The 27250-nt window shown below is 35.4% G+C and overlaps 1 protein-coding gene and 1 pseudogene across 1 annotated transcript; one reads left to right on the top strand and one right to left on the bottom strand.

Annotated features, from left to right (window-relative positions):
* Positions 1-150: 150 nt before the first annotated feature.
* On the bottom strand, positions 151-1347 carry LOC141393146 (lysosomal aspartic protease-like; annotated as a pseudogene).
* A 20629-nt stretch (positions 1348-21976) lies between these two features.
* LOC141394775 (lysosomal aspartic protease-like) lies at positions 21977-23235 on the top strand. Its single transcript, XM_073969656.1, has one exon. It carries the CDS (start codon positions 22028-22030, stop codon positions 23153-23155), a length of 1128 nt encoding a protein of 375 aa, XP_073825757.1. The 5' UTR covers positions 21977-22027; the 3' UTR covers positions 23156-23235.
* Positions 23236-27250: the final 4015 nt, after the last annotated feature.

Below are 27250 nucleotides of genomic sequence, written 5' to 3'. Positions count from 1 at the left end.
CCTTTTGTTATTGTCATATCCATAGATCGTAAACAGATAGTAAATGTTCACTCAAGTTTGAATCAATTGGATATATGGTTGCAGGTGGAATGCAAAAAGTGGGATGGTACTATAAAATTTGGACCCATGCCCAGAAAAACGCAATTTAAATACATACATATATTTCAAATGCTCATTTATTTAAAAACTAAAATTACTTCCTGGATACATAGTATTCAAATCTTTATTGCGTAGCAGCAAAGCCAACACGGTTGTTACCCAAATCGAAAACGGTATAGTATTTGCCAATGAAAATATCACCCAAAATCCAGAAATCAACACCAAGATTCTCAAAAGCAGTGCTGCACATTCCATCGGTTTCGAAAACGTAATCCTGAGCTTCAATGGAGAATTGACGACCACCAATATTGAAATTCAATGGAGGCAAACTATCAACGGTGGAACAATCCAAATAATAAGAACCATAATCTTCATTGAATGTAGCACCAACAGCAGCTTGAATACTGTCATATTGATAGTAAGGTACAACAAGGAGAGAGGTACCAGTATCAGCAATACCTTGGCAGTTATCACAAACATTTACCCCATTAACATCAGCCGAGGAAATTTCGAATTGCCAATAACCCTGGGAGGAAACTGGCACATAGGTAATTTCACCAGTATAGTGGCTAGGATCAACACCACCCAAAACCAATTCGCCACCATTATCCGAAGTACCGTCCCGAGCCAAATAGAAGGCGAAAACATCAGCATCAACCAAACCTTGGGAATACATGTTGTAGAATGGAGGCACAACATTATCTTGGGCAATGTTTTGGTAGCCCATGCCAAGAATACCATCAAATGGAGAATAGGTGAAGGAGTTACCAGGTTCATTGGTGGCAGCAGCAAAAACTTGCTTTTGAATGGCCAATCCTTCAACGGTTACAGTGTCTTGGACCAAATAACCCGACAAGCTGCCAGAGCCGTAGGCAATGGAGAAAGCTTCACCATTCGCGACATAGCTGGAAGAAGCACTGGGATCATAGGTTTGATGATTTTGACAAGCCAAATCGTTTGCGGAACAGGGTGCTACAGGAATCCACAAGTTAGATGAACCGGTATCGAACAAAACCAAAAACTCCTGGGGTGGGCTACCAATTGTAATTTTGCCATAGTAAGAATCATCCACATAGTTCATTAAATTCTCCTTGGTGGGCGTGAAATCGAATTTGTTGTATTTGGCTTTTAACTTCAACAGTTCATTGGATTTGGTTTTCATTTCCTTCCCTTGTGTATGGGAACACGGACCAATGCAGATTCAGCCAAAATGGCTAAGCACAATAAGGCTACGACAGATTTTAGCATTTTCTTTTGCTTTTACCGGTACGGAACAACGAAAAAAATTTAACTGTTTGTTACGCTAGTTCGCAGTGGCTTTTATAGACAGTAATAATCTAGAAAGTTTCTATATCATCATGGGTGGATTTGTTAAAGGGCTTAGGTTATTAAACAGAAATAATTGTCAATACTTCAATTTAAAAGTCCGGTGCAGTGCATAACATTTAATTGACTATTATTGGTAAATATTGATAACGCGTAATAGCATTAGTTTGGATATTGTGAGAAGGGTGTCGTAAGCCTTTTAGTCTGACTAGTTTTAGGCATATATTGATAGGTTTCGTGAGATTCAGACGTACAAGTAGAATAGAGAAACCAAAAGGTACTAGTGATGCAACAACTACACAATCTAGCGGCAGCGGGTTGGAACGTACGGGGGTACGAAGCCATTGTGTGTCGTCGTAGACCCCACATGTAGTATACCAAAATTCATATCTCGGCGAGATAAAGCGATTTTGAGATGTGTGTCCGTCCATTAAAAATTGTACGCCCGCTACAGGCCGCAATTGACCAATCTTCACGAAATTTTGTATGGAGGTTGGGTTCAGACCAGAGTAGACCCCTATAGTTTTTGGCTATGATCGTGAAATATTTAGGGGGTTATATGGACCAAAAATTATTATCCAATTTTGTAGCGGCTCTGTAGGTCGCAATGGTAGTCTGATCGGCGAGAAATTGTATGTATGGTTTGGGTGTACGACTGAGAAGTTGTTTGCAATTTATCGGCATGATCAGATAATATATAGCGGGTTAAATGGACCATAACTTTTGTGTGAAAATTGGTAAAGTTTTTAGTGCAATGACTATATTTTTATACCCTCCACCATAGTATGGAGGGTATATTAAGTTTGTTTTTCCGTTTGTAACGCATTGAAATACTCATTTGGGACCCTATAAAGTATATATATTCTTGATCAGGGTAAAGCTGAGTCGATCTGTGCATGTCCGTCCGTTCGTCCGTCTGTGGTAATCACTCTAGCATCCACAAAAATGGAGATAGGACGCTGAAATTTTGGGAAAATGCGTCTTTTGTTTGCAGGCAGGTCAAGTCCGATGATGGGCTATATCGGTCCACGTTTTGGTATAGCTCCCATATAACGGTATCCCCCGATTTACGGTATTTTGACGTTTTTAGCTACATTTTCAGACCGATTTAGCTACAATTTGACATTTGGGTTTCTTAAGTGCCAATAAACTTATATAACAAAAGTTGTGGACATAGGTCCACGTTTTGGTATAGCCCCCATATAACGGTACCCCCCGATTTACGGTATTTCGACGTTTTTAGCTACATTTTCAGACCGATTTAGCTATAATTTGACATTTAGGGTTCCTAAGTATCAATAAACTTATATATCAAAACTTGTGGGCACAGGTCCACGTTTTGGTATAGCCCCCATATAACGGTACCCCCCGATTTACGGTTTTTTGACGTTTTTAGCTACATTTTCAGACCGATTTAGCTATAATTTGACATTTAGGGTCCTTAAGTGTCAATAAACTTATATAGCAAAAGTTGTTAACGTAGGTCCACGTTTTGGTATAGCCCCCATATAACGGTACCCCCGATTTACGGTATTTTGAGAATTTTACCTACAAGTTTTAACCGAATTATCTGTAATTTGAACATTTGACATTTGAAATTCTTAGTAGTCTCCACACCCCTCCACCAAAAATTGTCAAGAAAGGTCGATGTATTGATAAAGCCCCCATATAACGGTACCTCCCGATTTTCAGTAATTTGATGATTTTAGCTACAATATTAAACCGAACTAGCAGTAATTTGACATTTAAAGTTCTTAGTGGTCACAACACCTCTCCATCAAAAGATGTCAACAAAGGTCCATGTTCGGATATAGCTCCCATATAACAGTACCTCCCAATTTTCAGTAATTTAGCAATTTTAGCTACAATTTTTAACCGAACTAACTGTAATTTGACATTTGAAGGTTGTAGTGGTCACCACACATCTGCATCAACAATTTTTAACATAGCCCCAATATAACGATACTTCCCGATTTTCGGTACTTTGAGGATTTTACTTAAAATGTTTAACCATTGTTCATTTAAGTTCATATTTTCGTATAGCCCACATACCTCCGAACCACATACCGATTTTCGGTATTTTAAGGTTTCTACCTGCAATTTTTAACCGAATTAGGAGTTATTTGACATTAAGGGCTCCCATCAAAAACTGTCAACATAGGTCCATGTTTTATTATAACCCCTATATAACGGTACCTCCCAATTTTTAGCCCACCAAAAATTGTCAACTTACATAGTTAGATATGGCACCATAAAAAAGGCCCTCCCGAATGAAGCATTTTATGTACATTATCTGACATTTTAAAGTACCCACATAAAGTTGGGGACAGGAATGAAAACTAATTATTCCATTTTAGTACAGAATATTTTATGGTGGAGGGTATGAAAAGTTCGGCCCGGCCGAACTCAAAGCTTTTTTACTTGTTATTCCTGAAAACTATATTAAACCAATGTATGTTATATTTAGAAGAGGAACGCTTGACCTTTCCATTATGTTGATGTACGTGGTCGGATAACAGTGTACAGCCTAGTATATACAGGGATCCATATGTTTTAATTGTGGGTAATGTAACCTTAATCACGCTATGGATCGTACTTATAGTTCAATACTGACAAATGTTTGCACGAGGTAATAGTTTTGGTCAAGGATATTGCCAATAATTGTTAAAAATGATCGGATAGTATTTAGCGTGTAAAATTGACCATAACTGTTGTGGAAAAATATTCAAATTTAAATTTTGATCAGTAATTTAAATTCTGGGGGCCTATTCGGGCAACTTACAAAAACTAAACTTGAAAACCAACTCTTGACCTCTCACTTAATGCAAATTATTAGCAGTTATTGTCAAACATCACGGTGCGCCTGAATCAACTTTATATGGAATGTGCTTACACCTGAATTTACAATCTTCACAGATGAGAAAAAGAAAGAATTTATTTGCGTCTTGTTTGCGCATTTTGAGTCTTGCCGAAAATTGTGAAAATAGCCTTGGGTCAAATTATTACATTTTGGGGGTTTGTCCTCATTATCGCTGTTATTGTTGTACATTACGTCGTAGATATATTAGGATGTGTAAAGTATGGACGAAATCGGTCACTCTTTTCAAAACTTATCGTGCATTTTCCGAACATTTTCGAACTTGTGTGGGGGTGGTACCGGAAGGAGTAGACCGATATAGACCATCTTCGAACTTAAACTAAACGAAAGCCAAATTTTGGACCGAATCGGTTGATCCGTACGAGAGTTATCGTGCGCTCCAGCCAGACAGACAATTATTTTTATGAAAGTGTATTTACCCTCGTTAGCATAAATGCTGAGGTTATAATAATTCCCAGGTAATCTAAAGCGATAATCATATAAAAATTAGACGATATTTAAAACAACATTTTCTAAAAAGTTTGTTGATAATATTAAAAGTTTTGGATGGGGATTTGATGGGTGGGCTATATATATAAAATTTTAGTACAAATGTTGACATCAACTGCACATGGGCAAAGTACCGTTATCAAGAATTAAAAATTTGATAAAAAAAGTATAAATGCTTAATATTTTGTAGAGTATAGCTTTTGATTGCCACCTTGGCTGCGAAGCGAAGTGTGTAAAAACATTCTGCCCATCCCTGCAAATTTCTGAGATATATCGGTTCAGATTTTATATAGCCCTCTTATATATCTTTTCCCGATTTTGCTACAACTTGTTCAATTTTGATCGAATAGCCTTCAAATTTTATATGTGATTTTTTTGGTTTTCGGTTCAGATTTGGATATATCCACCATATATATCTTCCCCGATTTTGCTATAATTCGATCAATTTTTGATGAATAGCCTTCAAATTTAACATGGGATGTTCGTCAGGCCCATGTTCAGTTTTACCTAGGTTGATGAATGTTTGCACAAGTACTTATGAGGGCACAAGAATGAAAGATATCAAATTTGTTCCATATCGGTTCAGGTTTGAATATGGCTTCCCTATATAATTTCACCCGATGTCACTAAATTACGGATAATTACGTCATATTTTCATAATTTAATCAATATCTCACATACATTGCGTGTTTAGTGCATCGAATACATAAAATCGGTCGAAAATATATATTAAGCTATATCAAATCTAAACCGATTTTTTTCAAAATCAATGAAACTGAATAAGGGCTTGATAAAACATCCCATTTTAAATTTGAAGGCTATTTTTCAAAAATTTACCGATTTATAGCAAAATCGGTGAAAGATATATGGCGGCTATCAAATCAAAATCGGTAAAACTCCACAGTGGCCTGAGGAAACATCCAATGTTTAATTTGAAGGCTATTCATTAAAAATTGAGGAATTTATAGAAAAATCGGGGAAAGATATATATGGCAGCTATATCCAAATCTGAACCGATTTTTACGAAAACTACTCAGGGGCCTATGAAAATATATATTGAAGGCTATTCGATTAAAATTGACCGAGTTATAGCTAAATCGGGGAAAGATATATGAGGGCCAAATCCAAATCTGGACCGATATGGACCAAAGTTAAAATTTTTCGGCTTATCTTTCCTTTACCGACCCACCGCAGAAAATTATGAAAAAATTACCACAGATAGTGCTTTTTATCCCGATTCCAACCATGTATTGCTTTTGTTGCGGAAATGTATACTTCCCGAGATATAGGCCTCCAAAGTTCCACAACGGCCCTAGTCTAAAATGTTGGCAAACCACCGCAGAAAATTATTAAAAAATTGCCACAGATAGTGATTTTTAATTTAATTTAAAACTATGTACGTTGACAATTTTTGGTGGGAGAGAAATTGGGAGGTACCGTTATATAGGGGTTATAATAAAACATGGACCTATGTTGACAGTTTTTGATGGGAGCCTTTAATGTCAAATAACTACTAATTCGGTTAAAAATTGTAGCTAGAATCCTCAAAATACCGAAAATCGGTACATAACGTGGGAACTTCAAATGTCATTAACAGCTAGTGCGGAGGTATGAAATACTGAAAATTGGGAGGTACCGTTATATGGGAGCTATATCCGAACATGGACCTATGTTGACATTTTTTATGGAGAGGTGTTGTGACCACTAAGAACTTCAAATGTCAAATTACTGCTGGTTCGGTTTAATATTGTAGCTAAAATCATCAAATTACTGAAAATCGGAAGGTACTTTTAAATGGGAGTTTTATCAATACATCGACCTTTCTTGACAACTAAGAATTTCAAATGTCAAATGTTAAAATTACAGATAATTCGGTTAAAACTTGTAGGTAAAATTCTCAAAATACCGAAAATCCGTTATATGGGGATACCGAAATCCGTTATACCGAGGTACCGTTATATGGGGCTATACCAAAACATGGACCTACGTTCATAATTATTTCGAATATAAGTTTTTTGGTCACTAAGAACCCTAAATATCAAATTATAGCTAATTCGGCCTAGAAATATGAATTTAAACGTCAAAATACCTGAAATCGGGCAGTAACGTTATATGGGGGCTATTCCAAAACATGGACCTATGTCCACTAGTTATATAAGTTTATTGACATTTAAGAACCCTAAATGTCAATTTATAGCTAAATCGGTCTGAAAATGTTACTAAAAACGTCAAAATGCCATAAATCGGGGGTACCGTTATATGGGGGCTATACCAAAACGTGGACCTATGTCCACAACTTTTGTTATATAAGTTTATTTACACTTAAAAACCCTAAATGTCAAATTATAGCTTAATCGACCTGATAATGTAGCTAAAAACGTCAAAATACCGTTAATCGGGCTATACCAAAACGTGGACCGATATAGCCCATCATCGAACTTGACCTGCCTCAAAAGACGCATTTTCCCAAAATTTCAGACAATTTTGGTGGAGAGGTGTGGTGACCACTATGAACTTCAAATATCAAATGTTCAAATTATAGCTAATTCGGTTAAAACTTGTAGGTAAAAATCTCAAAATACCGAAAATCAGGACGTACCGTTATATGGGGCTATACCAAAACATGTACCTATGCTCATATTTTTTTCGAATATAAGTTTTTTGGTCACTAAGAGCCCTAAATATAAAATTATAGCGAATTCGGTCTAGAAATGCGACTCAAATCGTCAAAGTACCTGAAATCGGGCGGTAACCTTATATGGGGGCTATTCCAAAACATTGATCTACGTCCACTAGTTTTGTTATATAAGTTTATTGACACTTAAGAACGCTAAATGTCAATTTATAGCTAATTCGGTCTGAAAATGTAGCTAAAAACGTCAAAATACCGTAAATCGGGGGTACCGTTATATAGGGGCTATACCAAAACCTATGGACCTATGTCCACAACTTTTGTTATATAAGTTTACTGACACTTAAGAACCCTAAATGTCACATTATAGATAAATCGGTCTGAAAATGTAGCTAAAAACGTCAAAATACCGTAAATCAGGGGGTACCGTTATATGGGGGCTATACCAAAACGTGACCTATGTCCACAAGTTTTGTTATATAAGTTTATTGACACTTAAGAACCCTAAATGTCAAATTATAGCTAAATCGGTCTGAAAATGTAGCTAAAAACGTCAAAATATCGTAAATCGGGGGGTACCGTTATATGGGGGCTATACCAAAACGTGGACCTATGTCCACAACTTTTGTTATATAAGTTTATTGACACTAAAGAACCATAAATGTCAAATTATAGCTAAATCGGTCTGAAAACGTGCACAGATCGACTCAGAAGTTTACCCTGATCAAGAATATATATACTTTATAGGGTCGCAAATGAGTATTTCAATATACCCTCCATACTATGGTGGAGGGTATAAAAACAACAAATTAATAGAGAAATTATTTAATATGAATATAATTAATACAACAGAGAAGAGCAGAATGACAACAAACACTTCTATGGCACCACGGATATATGGCCTCCCAAAAATACATAAGGAGGGAACATTTTAAAACATATAACGAAGAACTCAAAATACAATATTAGAAACGCACTAGATCTGAAAGCAAGAATAAAGGATACAGTTATTAACGAGGACGAAACACTAATATCATTCGATGTTATCTCATTATTTCCTAGCGTGCCGATAAATTTAGCAATAAGGACAATTTCGGAAAAATGGAGTATTATTAGCGAACATACCAGCATACCAAAGGACATTTTTATGGAAATATTGACTCTTTGTATCAAAGACTCAAGGTATTTCGTATATGATGACAAGGTGTATGAGCAACGAAAATGACTTCCAATGGGATCACCGGCGTCACCGATTATTGCTGACATAGTAATGGAGGAATTATTAGACGCTTCAATAGATAAACTGACGAATAAACCCAGATTACTAACAAAATACGTTGACGACCTCTTCTGCATAGTGAAGAAATCAGCAATCGACAATACATTAAATACCTTAAACTCTTTTGACAAAAATATACAATTCATGAATTGGAAGAAAATCAAAAACTGCCGTATTTGGACGCAATAATAATTCGTCAAAGAAATCAAATATTGTTAAACTGGTACCAAAAGCCCACAGCAACAGGACGACTAATAAATTTCTACTCTAAACACCCAAGACGAGTCAAAATAAATACGGCTATAAACTTTATTAATAGAGTAATGAAAATAAGCGATCAAAGTTTCCGCAAAGAAAATGAACAGAAAATATATCAAATATTAGCCAAAAATGATTTTCCACAAAAAACAATCGAAGACTTAATGAAACACACCAAAATAAATCGAGAAACTGAAAAAGGAGATAATGCGGAAAAAGTTTACAAAGCAATAACATATGTACCTGGCCTGTCTGAAAGATTCTGCAATTCCAATATTTACAATGAGGACCGTTACCAATTAGCATTAAGAACCAACAATAATGTCAATAATTTATTTAGCAAAACGAAATGTAGGATAAAAAAGGAAAACAAGTGCAATGTAGTATACAAAATTAAATGTAAGGAGGACGGAACCAACATATGCCAAAAGGTATATGTTGGTACAACAAAAACAAAATAAAAACTAGACATTCCGGACATAAGTCGGATCAAAAAACGGACAAGCCCATGGAGCAAAAGAGGGCCTTAGCAGCACATTGCACTTTGACGGGACATAAGCCAAATTTTAATGAAGTTGACATATTGGCACAGGAAAACAACTACAAACGACGATTTACTTTAGAGATGCTACATATAATTAAATTACCAAATGACATTGGAATGAACTATAAAAGCGATACAGACCACTGTGCACACCTGTACAGAAACTTAGTACAAAAGCACACACGTCAAAAAAGTTAGTTTAGCACAAACGGTGAAAGAAACCAACAGCTTTTCTCAACAAAGTAATAATTTTTGTGTTTTAAATATTCGTTTTGTGTTTTGAATACTGTAATATTTGTATTTTTATAGTTTCCCTGAAGATGATTGACGATGTCAATCGAAATATCGGAATAAATAAAGAAAATCATCAAAAATAAACAACGCTTTTTACTGACCTTAAGCCGAAAAATATCATCATATAAAAATTACAATACAACAGGTCAACAATACACAACAACAAAAAATTTTTCATATCATAATATATATCCACAATGAACTATTTTCGAAATACACAAAATCGCGTGCATTTCCAAACAATATGTATGGTACAAGTGCACTTTTTTGGACGATAGATCTTCAATAAACTCACAATGTTCCCTTTGAAAAATGGTATATAGCATTAACATTTGTTCAATAAAATTGGAGCAATGTCCGTCTGTCGAGCAGTGTCCGTCTGGGTATATTTGCAGCGGCTTATATATTTATTTATATTAGGTGTATTCCAAAAAGGAACCTGATATTCAAAGAAAATTTATAGATGTATCAGAAGAGGCTACCAATGTCAATTTTCCCATTTTTGAACTTTTATTAGAAACTAGCAAAGTGCCCGCTATTTCGTATGCGGAATGGGTATAAAAACAAATAACAATATATAATATGAAAATGGCGAATTTTAATCAATATTTATTTTAGTACTGTTCGTCCCTTTTTAGTTCGATTTTCAGAAATATCATCCTTATCTCACCTTTACACATTAACAGCGAGACAAACGTTGCAATACTCACTCTAACTCCAAAGCATACAAATTCCAGCACAGTCCCTACACCCAAGAACTTGAGTACACTTATAGCACGTTTTTCGAAGACATGTCTCAATCCTACACTAACTTGAATACAAAATAACAGTAATCGTAATTCTAAATCTCAAGATTCCAGGTGTATCCGTTCATCCAACTCCAAACTGTATCATTTCGTACTCTTCGTACCCATAAGTAAGGTTTTCGAAAACTACCTCAATTCTTCACTTAAACAGTAATCTTAATTCCACATTTTAGGATTTCAGCTCTATCCGTTCATACAAATCCAAATTGTACCAAATTTAGTACCATTTAGTACTTTTCGTACCCATAAGTACAAATTTTCAAAACTATCTCAGTGCTATGTTCAAACAATAACCTTAATTCCAAATTTCAGCATTCCAGATAATCCGATCACTCAAATCCAAATTTGGTACCATTTAGTACTATTCGTATCCAAAGTACGAATTTCTAAACCTACCTCTATCAACACTCCAACATCAATTTTAATTCCCAATTTCACGATTCCAAATGTGTCCTATCAATGAAATCCAAATTGTACCATATTTAGTACCATTTAGTACTTATCCTACCCATAACTAAAAATTTCCACAACTTTATCAATGCTACACTCCAACAGTACTCCTTATTTCAAATTTCGGGATTTCAGCTATATCCGTTCGCCCAAATCCAAATTGTACCAAATTTGTTACTTTAGTTCTCGTATTATTCGTACCCATGAGTACGAATTTCCACAATTACCTCAATCTTACACACCAACAGTAATCATAATTACAAAATTCAGCATTACAGCTGTATCCAATCACCGCAATCCAAATTGTACCAAATTTGGTACCATTTAGTAACTTTCGTATCCAACGTACGAGTTTCCAAACTTACTTCTATCAACACTCTAACAGTTATCGTAATTCCTGCTCTCGGGATTCCAGCTATATCCGTTCACCCAAATCCAAATTGTACCAGATTTGGTACCATTTCGTACTCATAAGTACAAATTTTCAAAACTACCTCAGTGCTAAGTTCAAACAATAAGCTTAATTCCGAATTTCAGGATTCCAGATACATCCGATAACTCAAATCCAAATTTGGTACCATTTAGTACTATTCGTATCCAAAGTACGAAATTCCAAACCTACCTCTATCAACACTCCAACATCAATTTAAATTCCGAATCTCACGATTCCAAATGTATCCTATCACTGAAATCCAAATTGTACCAAATGTAGTACCATTTAGTACTTTTCCCACTGATAACTAAAAATTTCCAAAACTTTATCAATCCTACACTTCAACAGTACTCCTTATTCCAAATCTCGGGATTCCAGCTATATCCGTTCACTCAAATCCAAATTGTACCAAATTTTGTACTATTCGTACCCATGAGTACGAATTTCCACAACTACCTCAATCCTACGCGCCAACAGTAATCTTAATTCCAAATTTCAGGATTACAGCTGCATCCGATCACCGTAATCCAAATTGTACCAAATTTAGTACCATTTAGTACTTTTTGTTCCCATAGGTCCGAATTTCCAAACCTACCTCTATCCAACACTCCAACAGTAATCTTAATTTCCAATTTCAGGATTCTAAATGTATCCGATCACCCAAATCCAAATTGTAACAAATTCGGTACCATATAGTACTTTTCGTAGCCATAAGTACAAATTTTCACAAGTATCCCAATCCCACACTCCAATAGTAATCATAATTACAAATTTCACTATTCCTGCTCTATCCGATCACTTAAATTCATATTGTACCAAATTTGGTACCATTTAGTACGTTTCGTACCCAAAAGTACGAATTTCCAAAATACATCTATCCTACACTCCGACAGTAATGCTAATTCTAAATTTCAGGATTCCAGGTCCATCCGTTCCCCCAAATCCAAATTTTACCTTATTTGGTACTATTTAGTACCTTCCGTACCCATATGTACGAATTTCGAAAACTACCTCCATATCTCAAACCTACACTCCAACAGTAATAGTAATTCCAAATTTCAGAATTCCAACTTTATCGGTTCGCCCAAATTCACATTTGACCAAATTTAGTACTATTTAGTACTATTCGCACACATGAGTACACATTTTCAAAACCACCTCCTAATATCAACTCATCTTCTAAACCTTGATTTTCATTCCAAATTTCAAGATTTTAGCTCTGTCCGTTCACGTTATACCAAATGGTACTAAATTTAGTAACTTTTAGTACTTTTCGTACACTTATAGTTCGAATTTCCAAAAACCCTTTGGTACACCTTTCTAACTCTCCATCAGTGAACCTCATTCCAAATTTCAGAATTCTTGCTCCTCGCGTTTGCCTAATACTAAGGGTACCATATTTAGTACCTTTTAGTACTTTTCGTACTGTTCTAGTTCGAATTTCCAAAAACCGAGCCTCATCTGACCTATTCGGACCATGAGTGACCCTCACCCAAAATTTCAAGGTTCTTGCTCTAGCCGTTTAGCCTGGGCGTTGATTATCAGTCAGTCAGTGAGTCAGTGAGTCATCATTACTGAACTCTTTTATAAGTATAGATGTATAATGATATACATAATTGTTCCACAAACATCGTCTGTTCGATTCCTCGGCGAGGTAACATCAAACTTTCAACGGTGGCAAAATACACCTCAGTAATGTTGGCGACATTTTCTGAGCATTTCAGCCATATAAAACTTCTCTAAAAGTGGTGTCTTAGGTCCCACTCTTAATGTGATAAGATGGCAGAATCCAAAAAAAGTATTTCTTACAATAAGCTTATTTGTTCCATAAAGGAATTTTGATTTGCTGAAAGCTAATTCCCAGGGACAGTGGTGTAGGGTATCACATGGTCGGCCCCTTCCGACTATAACCTTTGCTTACTTGTTATACCCTACACCACTATGTGGAAAGGGTATTACACTGTGAAACACTGGAAATGCAAACAACTTCTAATGGGCATTTTCTGAAAGTACATATTGAGACTACAAAAACCTTAATTGGGTTTTGTTTTCTTAGATCGGGTTTAGATTTTATGGCCTCATCTAAACAGATCTAAAATTAGCCTTTTTTCCAGTGATCGGACCTTTATCTCCGAAACTAATAAGAACTTTGCTTTGCAGTCGTCAGCAATATTGTAGCCCTAAAGTAGTAGAACTTATGTGTCAAACAGATGGACTAGGAAAAGCTGCATCTAGCGCATCAAACTCGTTAAAATATAGAAAAGTTTACATAATTTCTGAAATTCTGGTCATTAACAACTAAACTGTTGGAAGTTGAATCAATTAACCATTCTACAAATTTTCCAAATAATGTGACCCTTAATTCTTCAGAACATTCTGAAACTCTAAAATTGTTATTTCACGTTGTTTAAGGGATATTTCATAACATACCTTTTACAAAACTTATTTCAAACAATGTTCACACAGGCTGTTTATTATCATGTTGGGAATTTCAATGAATTTTTGAAATATTTACCAAATTGTTGTAGAAAAATTTGCTATAAACAAGGCGATAGAGGCATTTTACAACAATATAATGTTCTGAAGAGTTGTGTATTACATTCCCGAGAATATTTTCCCAAAAGGCAAAATTAAGAAGAATTTAACATTTTGGGAGATACGCTGCGAAATATACACAAATTATAGAATTTTTAGATATATTATAAAATTTGAGACAATAAATGCAGTTTTTCGAGTTCACTATTCCTCCCAATATTTTCTTCTTGTTCTTAACTACAAGTTTGCTGCAGATGTCAAAACAAGATTCGTATTGGTTTCAAAGATACAGACCCGATTTGTTTTAAAAATTCGATCTTTAACCATGTTTAGATGAGGCCATAAAAACCGAACCCGATCTAAGAAAACAAAACCCAAATATGGTTTTTGCGTATTGATCCTTTACTTTCATAAAATTCTGGACAGAAGTTGTTTGCACGCGATTGGCTCAAAAATGTTGCACAGTGTTATAAGTTTGTTTTGGTAAAAATTCAAGTAACACCGCGAAATATTCGTCGGAGACCCCCAATGTGGTATACCAATCTTCATATCTCGGCGAGATAAAGCGATTTTAAGATGTGTGTCCGTCCGTCCGTGTGTCCGTTTGTCCATTATAAATTGTAATCAAACTACAGGCCGCAATTATGGACCGATCGTCACGAAATTTGGTATGGAGGTCGGTTTCACATCAGAATAGATCGCTATTTTAATTGGTGATGATCGTGAAATATTTAGGGGGTGAAATGGACCAAAAACATAATAAATATTTATCAAATTTTGTAGCGGCTCTGTAGGTCGCAATAATAGTCCGATCAACGCGAAATTTTAAATAAGGTAAGAGTATATGACTCAGAAGAAGCTTGCAAATTGAGATGGCGATCAGATAATATTTAGAGGGTTAAATGGACCACAACTTTTGTGAGAATATTGTGAAAAAAATTAATATACAGCTTATATCTTTGTTCCTGAAAGACACATTCTTCCCTCTTGAGTTATATTTGGAAGACGATCTCTTGACCTTTCCATTGATATCAATTATGTTGATGTACATGATATATCCAGTTTTTTGTTTGTAGTGTAATCATAAACACGCTAGAGGTCGCAATTATAACTCAATAGTCACGAAATGTTGCGCGAGGTAAGAGTTTAGGTTGAAGAAAATGCCTATAATTTTGCACGATGGTCTGATATTATTTAGCGCGTGACATAGACCATTACTTTTGTATGAAAAATATACAAATTTTATTTTTGGTCCATATCTTAATTCTTGTAGGCATATACCGGCAAAGTAGCCTACATATGGAAAAATAACTATTGACCTTTCCCCTGATGCAAATTGCAATAATGTGTCTGCTAGATAACGGGCCTACTGCCGAATACATATATAATGGGTTTTGTGTAGAGAACCACAATTTCCTACCATGCTACAAATTGTCTATCATGACAGAGACATTTTTTGTTCAGTTCTCCAATATACAATAATATGCAACACAATAATTTTATACAAATATTACAGCATGGGGTCGCCTCCCCACCTATTTTATACCTCAGGATAAGACCAAAGATGTGTCTCATTCATATATTGGTTTTAGACCCCAAGTATGTGTGGACGAAATTCGTTTCAGACAACTTGGAGTCGATTTAGCCCTCTTCGTTCATCTGTCTCTCTTACTGTCTAGCTGGCTGGTGCGCACGATAACTCTCGAACGGATCTACCGAGTCGAACCAAATTTTATACTTCGTAATATTTTGCCCAAACCTAGTTTAATTTCGAATATTTGCTATATAGGTCCACACCTCCCCCACAAAAGTTCAACATTTTTTCGAAAAATTGTGTGAACGATAACTGGCGAAGTGAGCAATCGATCGATAGATCAGGTAAGACTATACCGGTCCACACCTTCGGGTACGTCCCACACAAAAATCGGAACAGTGAAATTTAAAAGTCCTCTCGAATCGTTTTGAATTTTTTTCAGCAGATTGTCCCCTTTACGATGGTACAATTATAATAGAATGTCCATACTTCCTGAGATTATGGCCGAAAAGCTCCAAGAAACCCTGAAAAACAATTAATAAACCTAAATAAAATCCCAAATCCGCAAGATAACTCTCTAGCGGGTTTTCTGATTGGTCCAAACTTTGCACATCGTATTATTTCATCCGGTCATGTATCAGGTTGAAATATGGCATATATCGGTCTCGTCCTTCCAGTACCTCGCACACAAAATTTGGGAAAAGTGCAGTTTGAGGACTAGTATCGGATCTATTTGATTTTTTTTGAAGAAGGTTCTTTTCACGGTCCCTACTGCAGCGGTACAATTTTTTGGGGTCCGTCCATACTTCCTGAGATAATGGTCCAACAGTTCCAAAAACCCCTGCCGGCTCCAACTAAAATTACAAATTCGAAAAATAATTTTCAAACTTTTTCAAAACTCATTACGATACCTACCGATTCGACGTATTTTGAAGCAAACTCGTGATACAAAATCAATATATTTTTATACGGCACAATTATTGTGTTTGTTTCATTTATTGTTCAGAGGCTTAGTGTATATCACCGTTAGCGCAGCTGACTTTTACTATCTTCTTTGGTGTGCATTTGAATATGAATAATTTTGGGATTTATAAATTTGTTAGTATGCAATTATTAGTTATTTCTACCGGTATAAAATATATTTTTGATATCACAATATATACCCACAATGAACTATTTTCGAAATACCCTGAAAAGCACAAAACTACGTCCTTATCGAGCATATGTGAGGCACAAGTGCCAATTTTTGGACGATGGATCTTCAATAAAATCACAATTTTCAAAATATCAAATATCAGAGATATAGCAAATCGCATTGTATATATATTTATTAATTTTAAGTTATTCCAAAAAGGAACCTGATATTCAAAGAAATTTGAAGATATAGCAGGAGGGGCTAATTAATGTGAATTTTCCAATTTTCGAATATCTTTAGAAATGTATAATTTATATAATTGTTCCACATATATCCCAGTAGGGACAAGGGAGGCTTCTCTTATATAAAAGGATTCATATTAAATTATTGATAAGAGACCTAGTTTTTATCGCCGAGTCCGAACGGCGTGTCCTAAGTAGCCACTTGTAGAGACGTTTTTCTTGGCTGAAATACTCTGGAAATATCGCCAACATTACTAAGGGGTATTTTGCCACCGTTGAAAATTTGATGTGACCAGGTCTGGGAATCGAACCCGGACTTTCAGCGTGCAATGCGGTTGCACAAAGCTAATTCCTAGAGGTTGTGGTGTAGGGTATCACATGGTCGGCCCCGTCCGACTATAGCCTTTGCTTACTTGTTTTTTATTTCAGTAGATTGTTCTAGCGGCATCATTTACAACGCACAATGGTCCCATATCCAAATTTTCTGGCCAAAACTATTTCAACGTCCATTTTGTATTGAAATTAATTATTATTTATAATAAATGTGCACAAACAGCAATTCTTACGTTTTATCGACCAAAATTACCAAAAACTGCCAAAATTTGTTGAACAGGGTGGTCCCGTTGTGTGGGGTCTAAACCAAAACATTGACATATGTTAACAATTTTTGGTACGAAGGATTCTTATCTTCCAAGAGGTCAAAATACCAAATTTCAGCAGAATCGGTCATAAAGTGTCGCTAAAATCCACAAATATCTAAAATCGGACAGTACTTTTATGTGGGGGCTACGACAAAAAATTGACCTATTTTCAAAAAATTATACATACTTGTTTTCTACACTCTGAAACCCTTAAATATGACTTTTAAGGGAACTCGGTTGATAGATGTGCGTATTACCGTTCTATTTCAATTGGATACTACGTACAGTCACAACAGGAATTTACAAAAAAATTCTCCCATCTTAATATAGAAAAATCCACTTTATTTTAACTGTGGCAAATTTGAGCACCATTTGACTTCTGAATTTATTAGTACAGACCCCCTGCTATCTTCCAAATTCGATTTGGAGGTGGACAAATTTGGACATTTTTTTAAAAGTTTAAATATATTTAAAAAATATTTGTAAAAAATAATTTTCAATATATATACAAACATTAATTTTATTACGCTAATTTTACAAATTTCATCGTTCTTTTTGTAAATATTATGAAAGTACTCATTAACAGCTTCCCGATTCATAATAACTTTGGTCTCACTTCTGTATATTTATGCAGCGACGCAATACAACAAAAATTGTATATTTTACAGCACAAAGTCTGTTTTATTTTTACATAAAAAAGTGTCAACTTTGGTACTGCGCCAATCAACGAATACTAACGTTATTTACAAAAGCTCATTATTTTCAGATGACTTGATGTGTTTTTTATTATTCTGTGCAAAAAAAAAATTAAAATTTCGAAACTTCAAAAATAGGGTTTTGGCCAAAAATTTCCTGATTGAAACCTATGTGCAACGGTACAATTTTTTTCCGTAGTAAGTCAATTTTTCCTGAGATAATAGCCCAAAACCCTGCCGACACATACCACAATGGCTATTGTGCAGGATAACTCTAAAACTTTTTCAAAATTCCCGAACTTTAATATTTCGAGTTCTTTATGAGGATGTTTGGTTACTAAAAATTGTTGGTATATGTCAGTTATTTGGTATAGCCCCACATTACGGTTCCTACAGATTTTAAAACAAGCTCATGATACAAAATCAATATATTTTATGTACGGCATAATTATTGTGTTTGGTATGTTTTTTTTTTTTTGTCAGTGGCTGAGAGTATATCTCCGTCAGCACAGCTGACTTCTATTTTCTTACTTGTTACATACATTTTCTGACCTAATTTAGTAGGCATTTGGTGTATCTGTGGTAGAGAAACTTCTCAGCCTAATATTGTGCACGGAAAGAAAACTAATAATTCAATTTTAGTTCAGAATATTTTATGGTGGAGCTTATATAAAGTTCCGTCCGTTTGAGCTTAACGATTTCTACTACTGGAGTTAGTTGAGTAGGTTTGGCAGGGCAGTTGAAAATGTGCAATGTGCCGCAATAAACAACTTTCTGGAACATAAGAAATGTCTATGGACGGTTCTTAATGGTAAAAATAGCAAAATCTTTTGAAAATATCCAAATATACTTTTTTCTCCGACTCTGGTCCAAATTTAGCGGATGAAATGGACCAAAAACCTAATATTTATCCAATTTTGTAGCGGCTTTGTAGGTCGCAATAATAGTCCGATCAACACGAAATTTTAAATAATGTAACAGTATATGACAAAGAAGTATATGACAAAAAAAAAAAAAAAAACAAGTAAGAAGTCGTTAAGTTCGGCCGGGCCGAACTTTTTATACCCTCCACCACAAAATAGTCTCAATTAAAATGGAATAAGAATTTTAGGTGGAACAACTTTTCGACAATGGATAGACTCCTACTGCCTCCCACTATTGCTTAAATTACACTGTGAACACAAATTTTGGGACAGAAATAATTCCTTTTGGAGATAAAAGCCCTTGGTGTGTTTATATTAAAAACCCCGAAGGACAGATGCGCCGTGAGTCGAACTTCCGCGTTATGGCGTGATGAAGTTCTTGCAAGAGACCCTATAAACCATCATGAATTAGCATTATATCTTTGTTTGTTGTTTTTGTAGAGCACTTAAGCAAAAGTGAACAAAGATATAACGCTAATTTCTAAAGGCCCACAGGGTCTCTAACAAAAATTTCATCACGCCATAGGGCGGAAGTTCAACTCACGGCGGATCTGTCCTTCGGGGTTCATTATAAACTCACCAAGGGCTTTCTTCCCCAAGAGGAATTTTCCGTGCCCCAGACTTTCACCTCCATTTTGTTGCACAGTGTTATCTAATCTAAAAAACTGTGTTCAGCTAGGTGAAAAGTACCACCAACGGGGCTATATCAAAGAGTCAACCTATCTTTAAATTTTGTGGCGGAAAAATTTTATAGCTGCAAGGAACTTCAAGAGTCACATTGAGGGTAGTTTCATCAAAACAATGTAGACCCTCAAAAATGGACCCATGTTGACGAATTTTAGTGAAGAAATTTCGTGACCACTGAAAATTCCCGAAAATCGAGAGGTACAGTTATATGGGGGGATATACCAAAACATGGTCCTATATTGACGATTATTTTTTAATAGACAAAATTGTAGCTAAAATTCTTAAAATACCGATCATTACAGCTAGTTCGGTTAAAAATTGCAGCTAAAAATCTTAAAATACCGAAAATTGGGAGATACCGTTATATGGGGGCTATACCACAACATGGACCTATGTTGACGATGTTTGGTGGAGATGTTTCATGACCACTGAGAACCTCAAATGTCAAATTGCAGATTGTTTGGCTACAAATTGTGGCTAAAATTCTCAAAATACCTAAAATCGGGAGGTACCTTTATATGGGGGCTATATTAAAACATAAACCTATGTTGACGATGTTTGGTGGAGATATTGCATGACCACTGAGAACTTCAATGGCAAATTACAGGTAGTTCGGTTAAAAATTGTAGCTAAAATTCTCAAAATACCGAAAATCGGGAGGTACAGATATATGGGGGCTATACCAAAACATGGACCTATGTTGACGATGTTTCGTGGAGATGTTTCATGACCACTGAGAACCTCAAATGTCAAATTACAGCTAGTTCGGTTAAAATTTTTAACTAAAATGCTCAAAATACCGAAAATCGGGAGGGACGGTTATAAGGTGGCCATACCAAAACATAGATCTATGTTGACGATGTTTCGTGGAGATATTTCATGACCACTGAGAACCTCAAATGTCAAATTGCAGATAGTTCCGATATATGGGGGCTATACCAAAACGTGGAGCTTTGTTGACGATGTTTCATGACCACTGAGAACCTCAAATGTCAAATTGCAGAGAGTTCGATTAAAAATTGTGGCTAAAATTCTCAAAATACCGAAAATCGGGAGGTACCGTTATATGGGGACTATACCAAAACATGGACCTATGCTCATATCCTTTGGGATATAAGTTTGTTGATCACTAGGATCTCTAAGTGCCAAATTATAGCTAATTCGGTCTGCAAATGTGGCGAAAAATGTCAAAATACCTCAAATCCGGAGGTACCGTTATATGGGGGCTATACAAAAGAGTGGACCGATATAGTCCATCTTCGAACTTGACCTGCCTATGGAAAAAAGACCCTCGGGTGCAAAATTTTAGCACTCTATCTCAATTATTGCGGACGCTAGAGTGATTACAACAGACGGACAGACGGACATGGCTAGATCGTCTTAGAATTTTATCCTGATCAAGAATATATATACTTTATAGGGTCGCAAATGATTAGTTCGATGTGTTACAAACGGAATGACAAACTTAATATACCCTCCATGGTGGAGGGTACAATAAAAAATTATTTCCTGTTGCGCGAATGAGTGGCCTTTTGTCTATTAATGACTAAAAGATCTTTTATTCCATAAATATAAATTTGCAATTAATTTTGTGCGTGAGGGTGTTTTATTTAATCACCTTATTATTATGATTTTATCTTAGATAAGGGTTCATTAAAATACGATACAGGGTTGTAAAATATATGATATAATAATTAGCCTATAGACTGAGGGTACAAGTCATCATCCTTGCAAAAGTTGGTTAGTCATCGTATTCTATTGCATTTATTTAATGTCTATTCAAGCCATATCAATTTCTTCGCAATTTTCCTTGACCTTCAAACCACTACAACAGATTTCTCGGAACTTGTGAATGTAAATCTATCTGTAGAGTGTTTGCTGCAATTCGCTCGATATGCATAAAGGTAAAGTGGAGTGATAAAAATGTCTGGAATCTATATCGTTGCACACATTACATGCAATTTTGTCGAAATCAATTCAAGTGTCGAAAATACCTTTGTTTTGATAACATCTAAGCTATCTTAAGACTCCAATTGGAATGTAATTACAATTGCTTTGTTATGGAAATGCGCCTATAAAAAGCAATGTAAGTTAAGGCAAATAATCAGTTTCAATTGTTAGCGGGAGAAAGCAAAAACGTAAACAAAATGTTAAAGTCTGTGATTGCATTGTTGTGTTTGGCCATTTTGGCTGAATCTGCACTGGTCCGTGTTCCCATACACCAGGCTAAGGAAGTAAAAACCAAGTCCAATGAACTGTTGAAGTTAAAGGCCAAATACAACAATTTGAATTTCACTCCTGTCAAAGAGAATTTGCTGAACTACGTGGATAATTCTTACTATGGCAAAATTACAATTGGTACCCCACCCCAGGAATTTTTGGTTTTGTTCGATACCGGTTCATCTAACTTGTGGATTCCTGTAGCTCCCTGTTCCGCAAACGATATTGCTTGTCAAAATCATCAAACCTATGATCCTAGTGCTTCTTCCAGCTATGTTGCCAATGGTGAAGCTTTCTCCATTGCCTACGGCTCTGGCAGCTTGTCTGGTTATTTGGTCCAAGACACTGTAACCGTTGAAGGACTGGCCATTCAAAATCAAGTTTTTGCTGCTGCCACCAATGAACCTGGTAACTCCTTCACCTATTCTCCATTTGATGGTATTCTGGGTATGGGCTACCAAGGCATTGCTCAAGATAATGTTGTGCCTCCATTCTACAACATGTATTCCCAAGGTTTGGTTGATGCTGATGTTTTCGCCTTCTATTTGGCTCGTGACGGTACTTCGGATAATGGTGGCGAATTGGTTTTGGGTGGTATTGATCCCGATCATTATACTGGTGAAATTACCTATGTGCCAGTTACCTCCCAGGGATATTGGCAGTTCGAAATTGCCTCGGCTGATGTAAATGGAGTAAATGTTTGTGATAGCTGTCAAGGTATTGCTGATACTGGTACCTCTCTCCTTGTTGTACCTTACTATCAATATGACAGTATTCAAGCTGCTGTTGGTGCTACATTCAATGAAGATTATGGCGCTTATGTTGTGGATTGTTCCACCATTGAAAGTTTGCCTCCATTGAATTTCAATATTGGTGGTCGTCAATTCTCCATTGAGGCTCAGGATTACATTTTGCAAAACTATGGAATTTGTACCACTGCATTTGAAAACATTGGTGTTGGTTTCTGGATTTTGGGTGATATTTTCATTGGTAAATATTACACTGTCTTCGATTTGGGTAACAATCGTGTTGGCTTTGCTGATGCTGCGCAATAAGAAGTTATTGTGCGGTATAACGAAGTAATGATTTGCTAAATACTAATTATTATTTTTTAAATAAATGAGCATTAAAATAATGTATATGGTGTTTTTCTTATAAAGATTTTGAATGAAACTGCCAGAAAATGACTCATTCTAATTTTGTACGAATTAAATTTAAAAAGCTTTTGGATAGAAATACATGGGTGCCCACTGTTGGAAGACTGTTTCAAATATTTTATTTTGAGAGGCCGAAAAAATTTATCGTTGACAAATGTGTTTCATTTGATTTTGACAAAAACGGAAAATACAGTATATTCTCGATAATCCGGCGGTGCACTGTAGGTAATTTGGACAGGTTTTAAGGTAAAACATCGATTTTTGCACTTTTAATAACGCGAGATTTCTAATTTAGTTTGAAGAAAGATCATGTCAAAATATATGTCAAAATAAAACTCGCGGTACAATTCGAAGTCAAAATCAAAATTTCGAAGGCAAAATAAATAAATGCTCTGTTCCAGAACCTGCAAGAAACTACTATTTTTCCTTTATGTTATCGACGAAAATAGTAAAAATTAGTAGGTTATTGCAGTACAGACCAAAAGGAATAATTAAAGAAAAATAAGTCACAGTGTTTTTTTATAAATGCACTAAAAACTAGAAAATAATTTTTCGTTAGTTTCAATAAATATATTCTTCTGCATGATGACATCTCTCAAATAAAACGCTTGCCGTTTAATTTTGACAACATTTTTAATTTAAATGCAGGCGTTTTATTTTAGAGATTCCAACATGAAGAATATACTTATTGAGACCAAGCGACAAATTATTTTCAAGTTTTTGTACATTTGTAAATAAGACACTGTAACTTAATTTTTTAATTATTTTTTTATTTTCAACTTTGTAGTAAATAATTATTTTTGACCACTGACAACCTCATAACCAAATTACAGCCAATATAGGTCGAACATGTAGATACAAACGTTAAAACGCCTGAAATCGGGTGGTACCGTTATATGGGGAAGATGGGAAGATTATGGGGAAGATTATGTACCATTTTTAATTCAAAATGCCAAGCTACAGCCAATTCGGGCTAAAAATAAAGATAAAATCCTCAAAATAACAGAAATCGGGTGGTATCGCTATCCTGGGGCTACATAAAACACTTGGACCTGTGTCCACAAATTTTGATGGGTAAGTTTCTGTACCATTGGGAACTTCAAATGCTACGTTACAGCCAATTCGGGCTAAAAATGAAGATAAAAGTCTTTAAATACCTGATATCGGGTAGTACCGCTACAGTGGCGGACAGCTAATTAGGGACAATAAATTCAGTTTAGTAGATTACTCGATTACATTAAAAATGTGAAGATTTTGATGAAATAAATTTAGTATATAAGGTATTAGTTTAGGCACTATCGAGTGATGTCAAAACGTACCGAGATTCTCCATATGTGGGGAAGTACAGCCCACTTTTCTAAAAATGGTCCATATTAGCCTGGCCAGATAATTAGGGACATTAGTAGTAGACTCAACTTTAAGTTTAAGTGATGCACATTTTTATACAAGAATAGCTCGAATTAGTTAGATTATAGTGTACACCCAGTATGGAATCGTAATTGTAGTGTATGGTTCGAAATGATGTTTGGGGTTACTAGAACTATAGTTATTGTTATAAAGTGCCAAAAAATATCCATATTTTTGGTGCATTAACGGAAAATAAGGCCTAAGGCACATTATTAGGGATTATAGTAATACTTCGGCCCCCTAATGGACTTTCGGCGGGGATAAAGCATGAAATCAGTTGAATACACTATAAACTAATTCGAGCTATTCTTGTATAAAAATGTGCATCCGTTAACCTTAAAGTTGAGTTTACTACTAATGTCCCTAATTAGCTGGCCAGGCTAATATGGTCCATTTTTACAAAAGTGGTCTGTACTTCCCCCACTTATGGAGAATCTCCGTACGTTTTGACATCACTCGATAGTGCTTATACTAATACCTTATATTCAAAATTTATTTAATCAAAATCTTCACATTTTTAAATGCAATCGAGTAATCTATTAAACTGAATTTGCTGTCCCTAATTAGCTGGCCCCCACTGTATGTGGGGGTATAGGAAAAAATGGACCTATATTTGTTTTGGTTTCATATACATGTATTGTCATCAAAATCTGAAAAGTGTACAAAGTTTTAGTTGGTTTGGCAACTGCAACTGTGTTAAAAATTAGTACTAGATTTGAACTAAACAGGCAACAAAGAAAGTTAAAGAAGTAAGTCCGAAGTTAAGTTCGGCCGGGCCGAATTTTTTATACCACGTATCGATGTAAATATGAACAATAGGGTGGTTTTAAAAAAGATCGATGTCGGATTTTTTATGCGCACCCCTAAATTGTTTAGTTCACCTTTGGCCGGCCGCCTAGAAAAAAGTAATATGGCCAGGGGGACTTGTTAAGGTTAAACGATCGTCATACATTTTTGTAGATATTGTTTTTTAGCCACAACAATGAACTAGTAAAGTCTTTTCATACATTGGACCATAATTTCGGCCTTTAGAGCAATTTCGTGAAAAATCACCAATGGCCCCACACAAATTACTATGGAAACTTTAAGGCCCCCAATGGCACGCGTTATATATCTCAAAAATGGTACAACCTAGGAAAAAACAAGTAAGAAAAGGCTATAGTCGGGCGGGGCCGACCATGTGATACCCTACACCACAACCGGCTTGCACGCTCAATGTCCGGATTTGTTTTCCAGTCCTGGCCACATCAAATTTTCAACGGTGGCAAAATACCCCTTAGTAATGTTGCCGATATTTCCTGAGCATTTCAGCCATGAAAAACGTCTCTACAAGTGGCAACTTAGGACACGCCTTTCGGACTCGGCGATAAAAACTAAGTCACATATCAATAACTTAATATGAATCCATTGATATAAGAGAAGCATCCCTTGTCCCTACTTGGATGTTTGTGGAACCATTATATAAATTATACATTTTTACAAAATATTCGGAAACTGGAAAATTGACATTAATTAGCCCCTCCTGCTACATCTTCATATTGTCTTTGAAAAACAGGTTCTTCTTTGGAATAAATAATAAAATAAATAAGTATATATACAATGCAATTCGCTCTATCTCTGATATTTGATATTTGGGAAAATTGTGAGTTTATTGAAGATCTATCGTCCTAAAATAGTGCAATTGTACCTCGATAATGCAGTTTTGTGCTTTTCAATACCCGAAAATAGTTCATTGTGGGTATATATTGTGATATTCAAAATATATTTTATACCGGGAGAAATAACTAATAACAAGTAAGAAAAGTCTATAGTCGGACGGAGCCGACCATGGGATACCCTATACCATATCCCTGGATAATCGCTCTCCACGGAACTTCTTTTCAATGATTGTGAAAATTTAATTATCAAATATCAGAGATGTAATGTATAATACTTATGACCAAAACCAAAAAGTTATCTAGCATGACAAAGACAAAAATGCAAGAAAGGAAAATTTAGTTCACACAAACTAACATTTAATGAAACCCGCTTATGTAGTACTACTACTTCCGTTGTTTAACCGCTACGTTATTAAAATTTTTACCAATTTCACAAAAAAGTATTATCTGATCTTCACGTTGGTTTGTACGCTTCTTCTTCATCATAAACTCAAACTTTGTTTAAAATTTTGCGGGTTATTATTTTGACCTACAGAGCCGCTACAAAATTGGTTAAAATTTTGTTTTTGGTCCATTTCATCCCCTGAACATTTCACGATCATCACCAAAAACTAATCCTTTCTATTCTGGCCCGAATCCAACCTCCTTAAAAAATTCGTTACAATCGGTCCATAATTGCGGCTTTAAGCTTGTTTACAATTTTTAGTGGACGGACACACATCGCTAAATCGCTTTATCTCGTCGAGATATGAATTTTGGCAATATGTAGCATGGGATAAAAATGTAGTTCTCTACACAGAACCCATTATATATTAGGCAGTAGGCCCGTTATCTAGCAAACACTTTATTGCAATTTACATCAGAGGAAAGGTCAGTAGTTTTTTTCGATATGTAGGCTACTTTGAGAAATATATATGTCCTCAAGGAA

The sequence above is a fragment of the Musca autumnalis genome, unplaced genomic scaffold (assembly GCF_047663935.1).
Source record: "Musca autumnalis isolate F117 unplaced genomic scaffold, ASM4766393v1 scaffold_2, whole genome shotgun sequence".
NCBI lineage: Eukaryota > Metazoa > Arthropoda > Insecta > Diptera > Muscidae > Musca > Musca autumnalis.
This window is presented reverse-complemented; position numbering and strand designations above follow the sequence as displayed.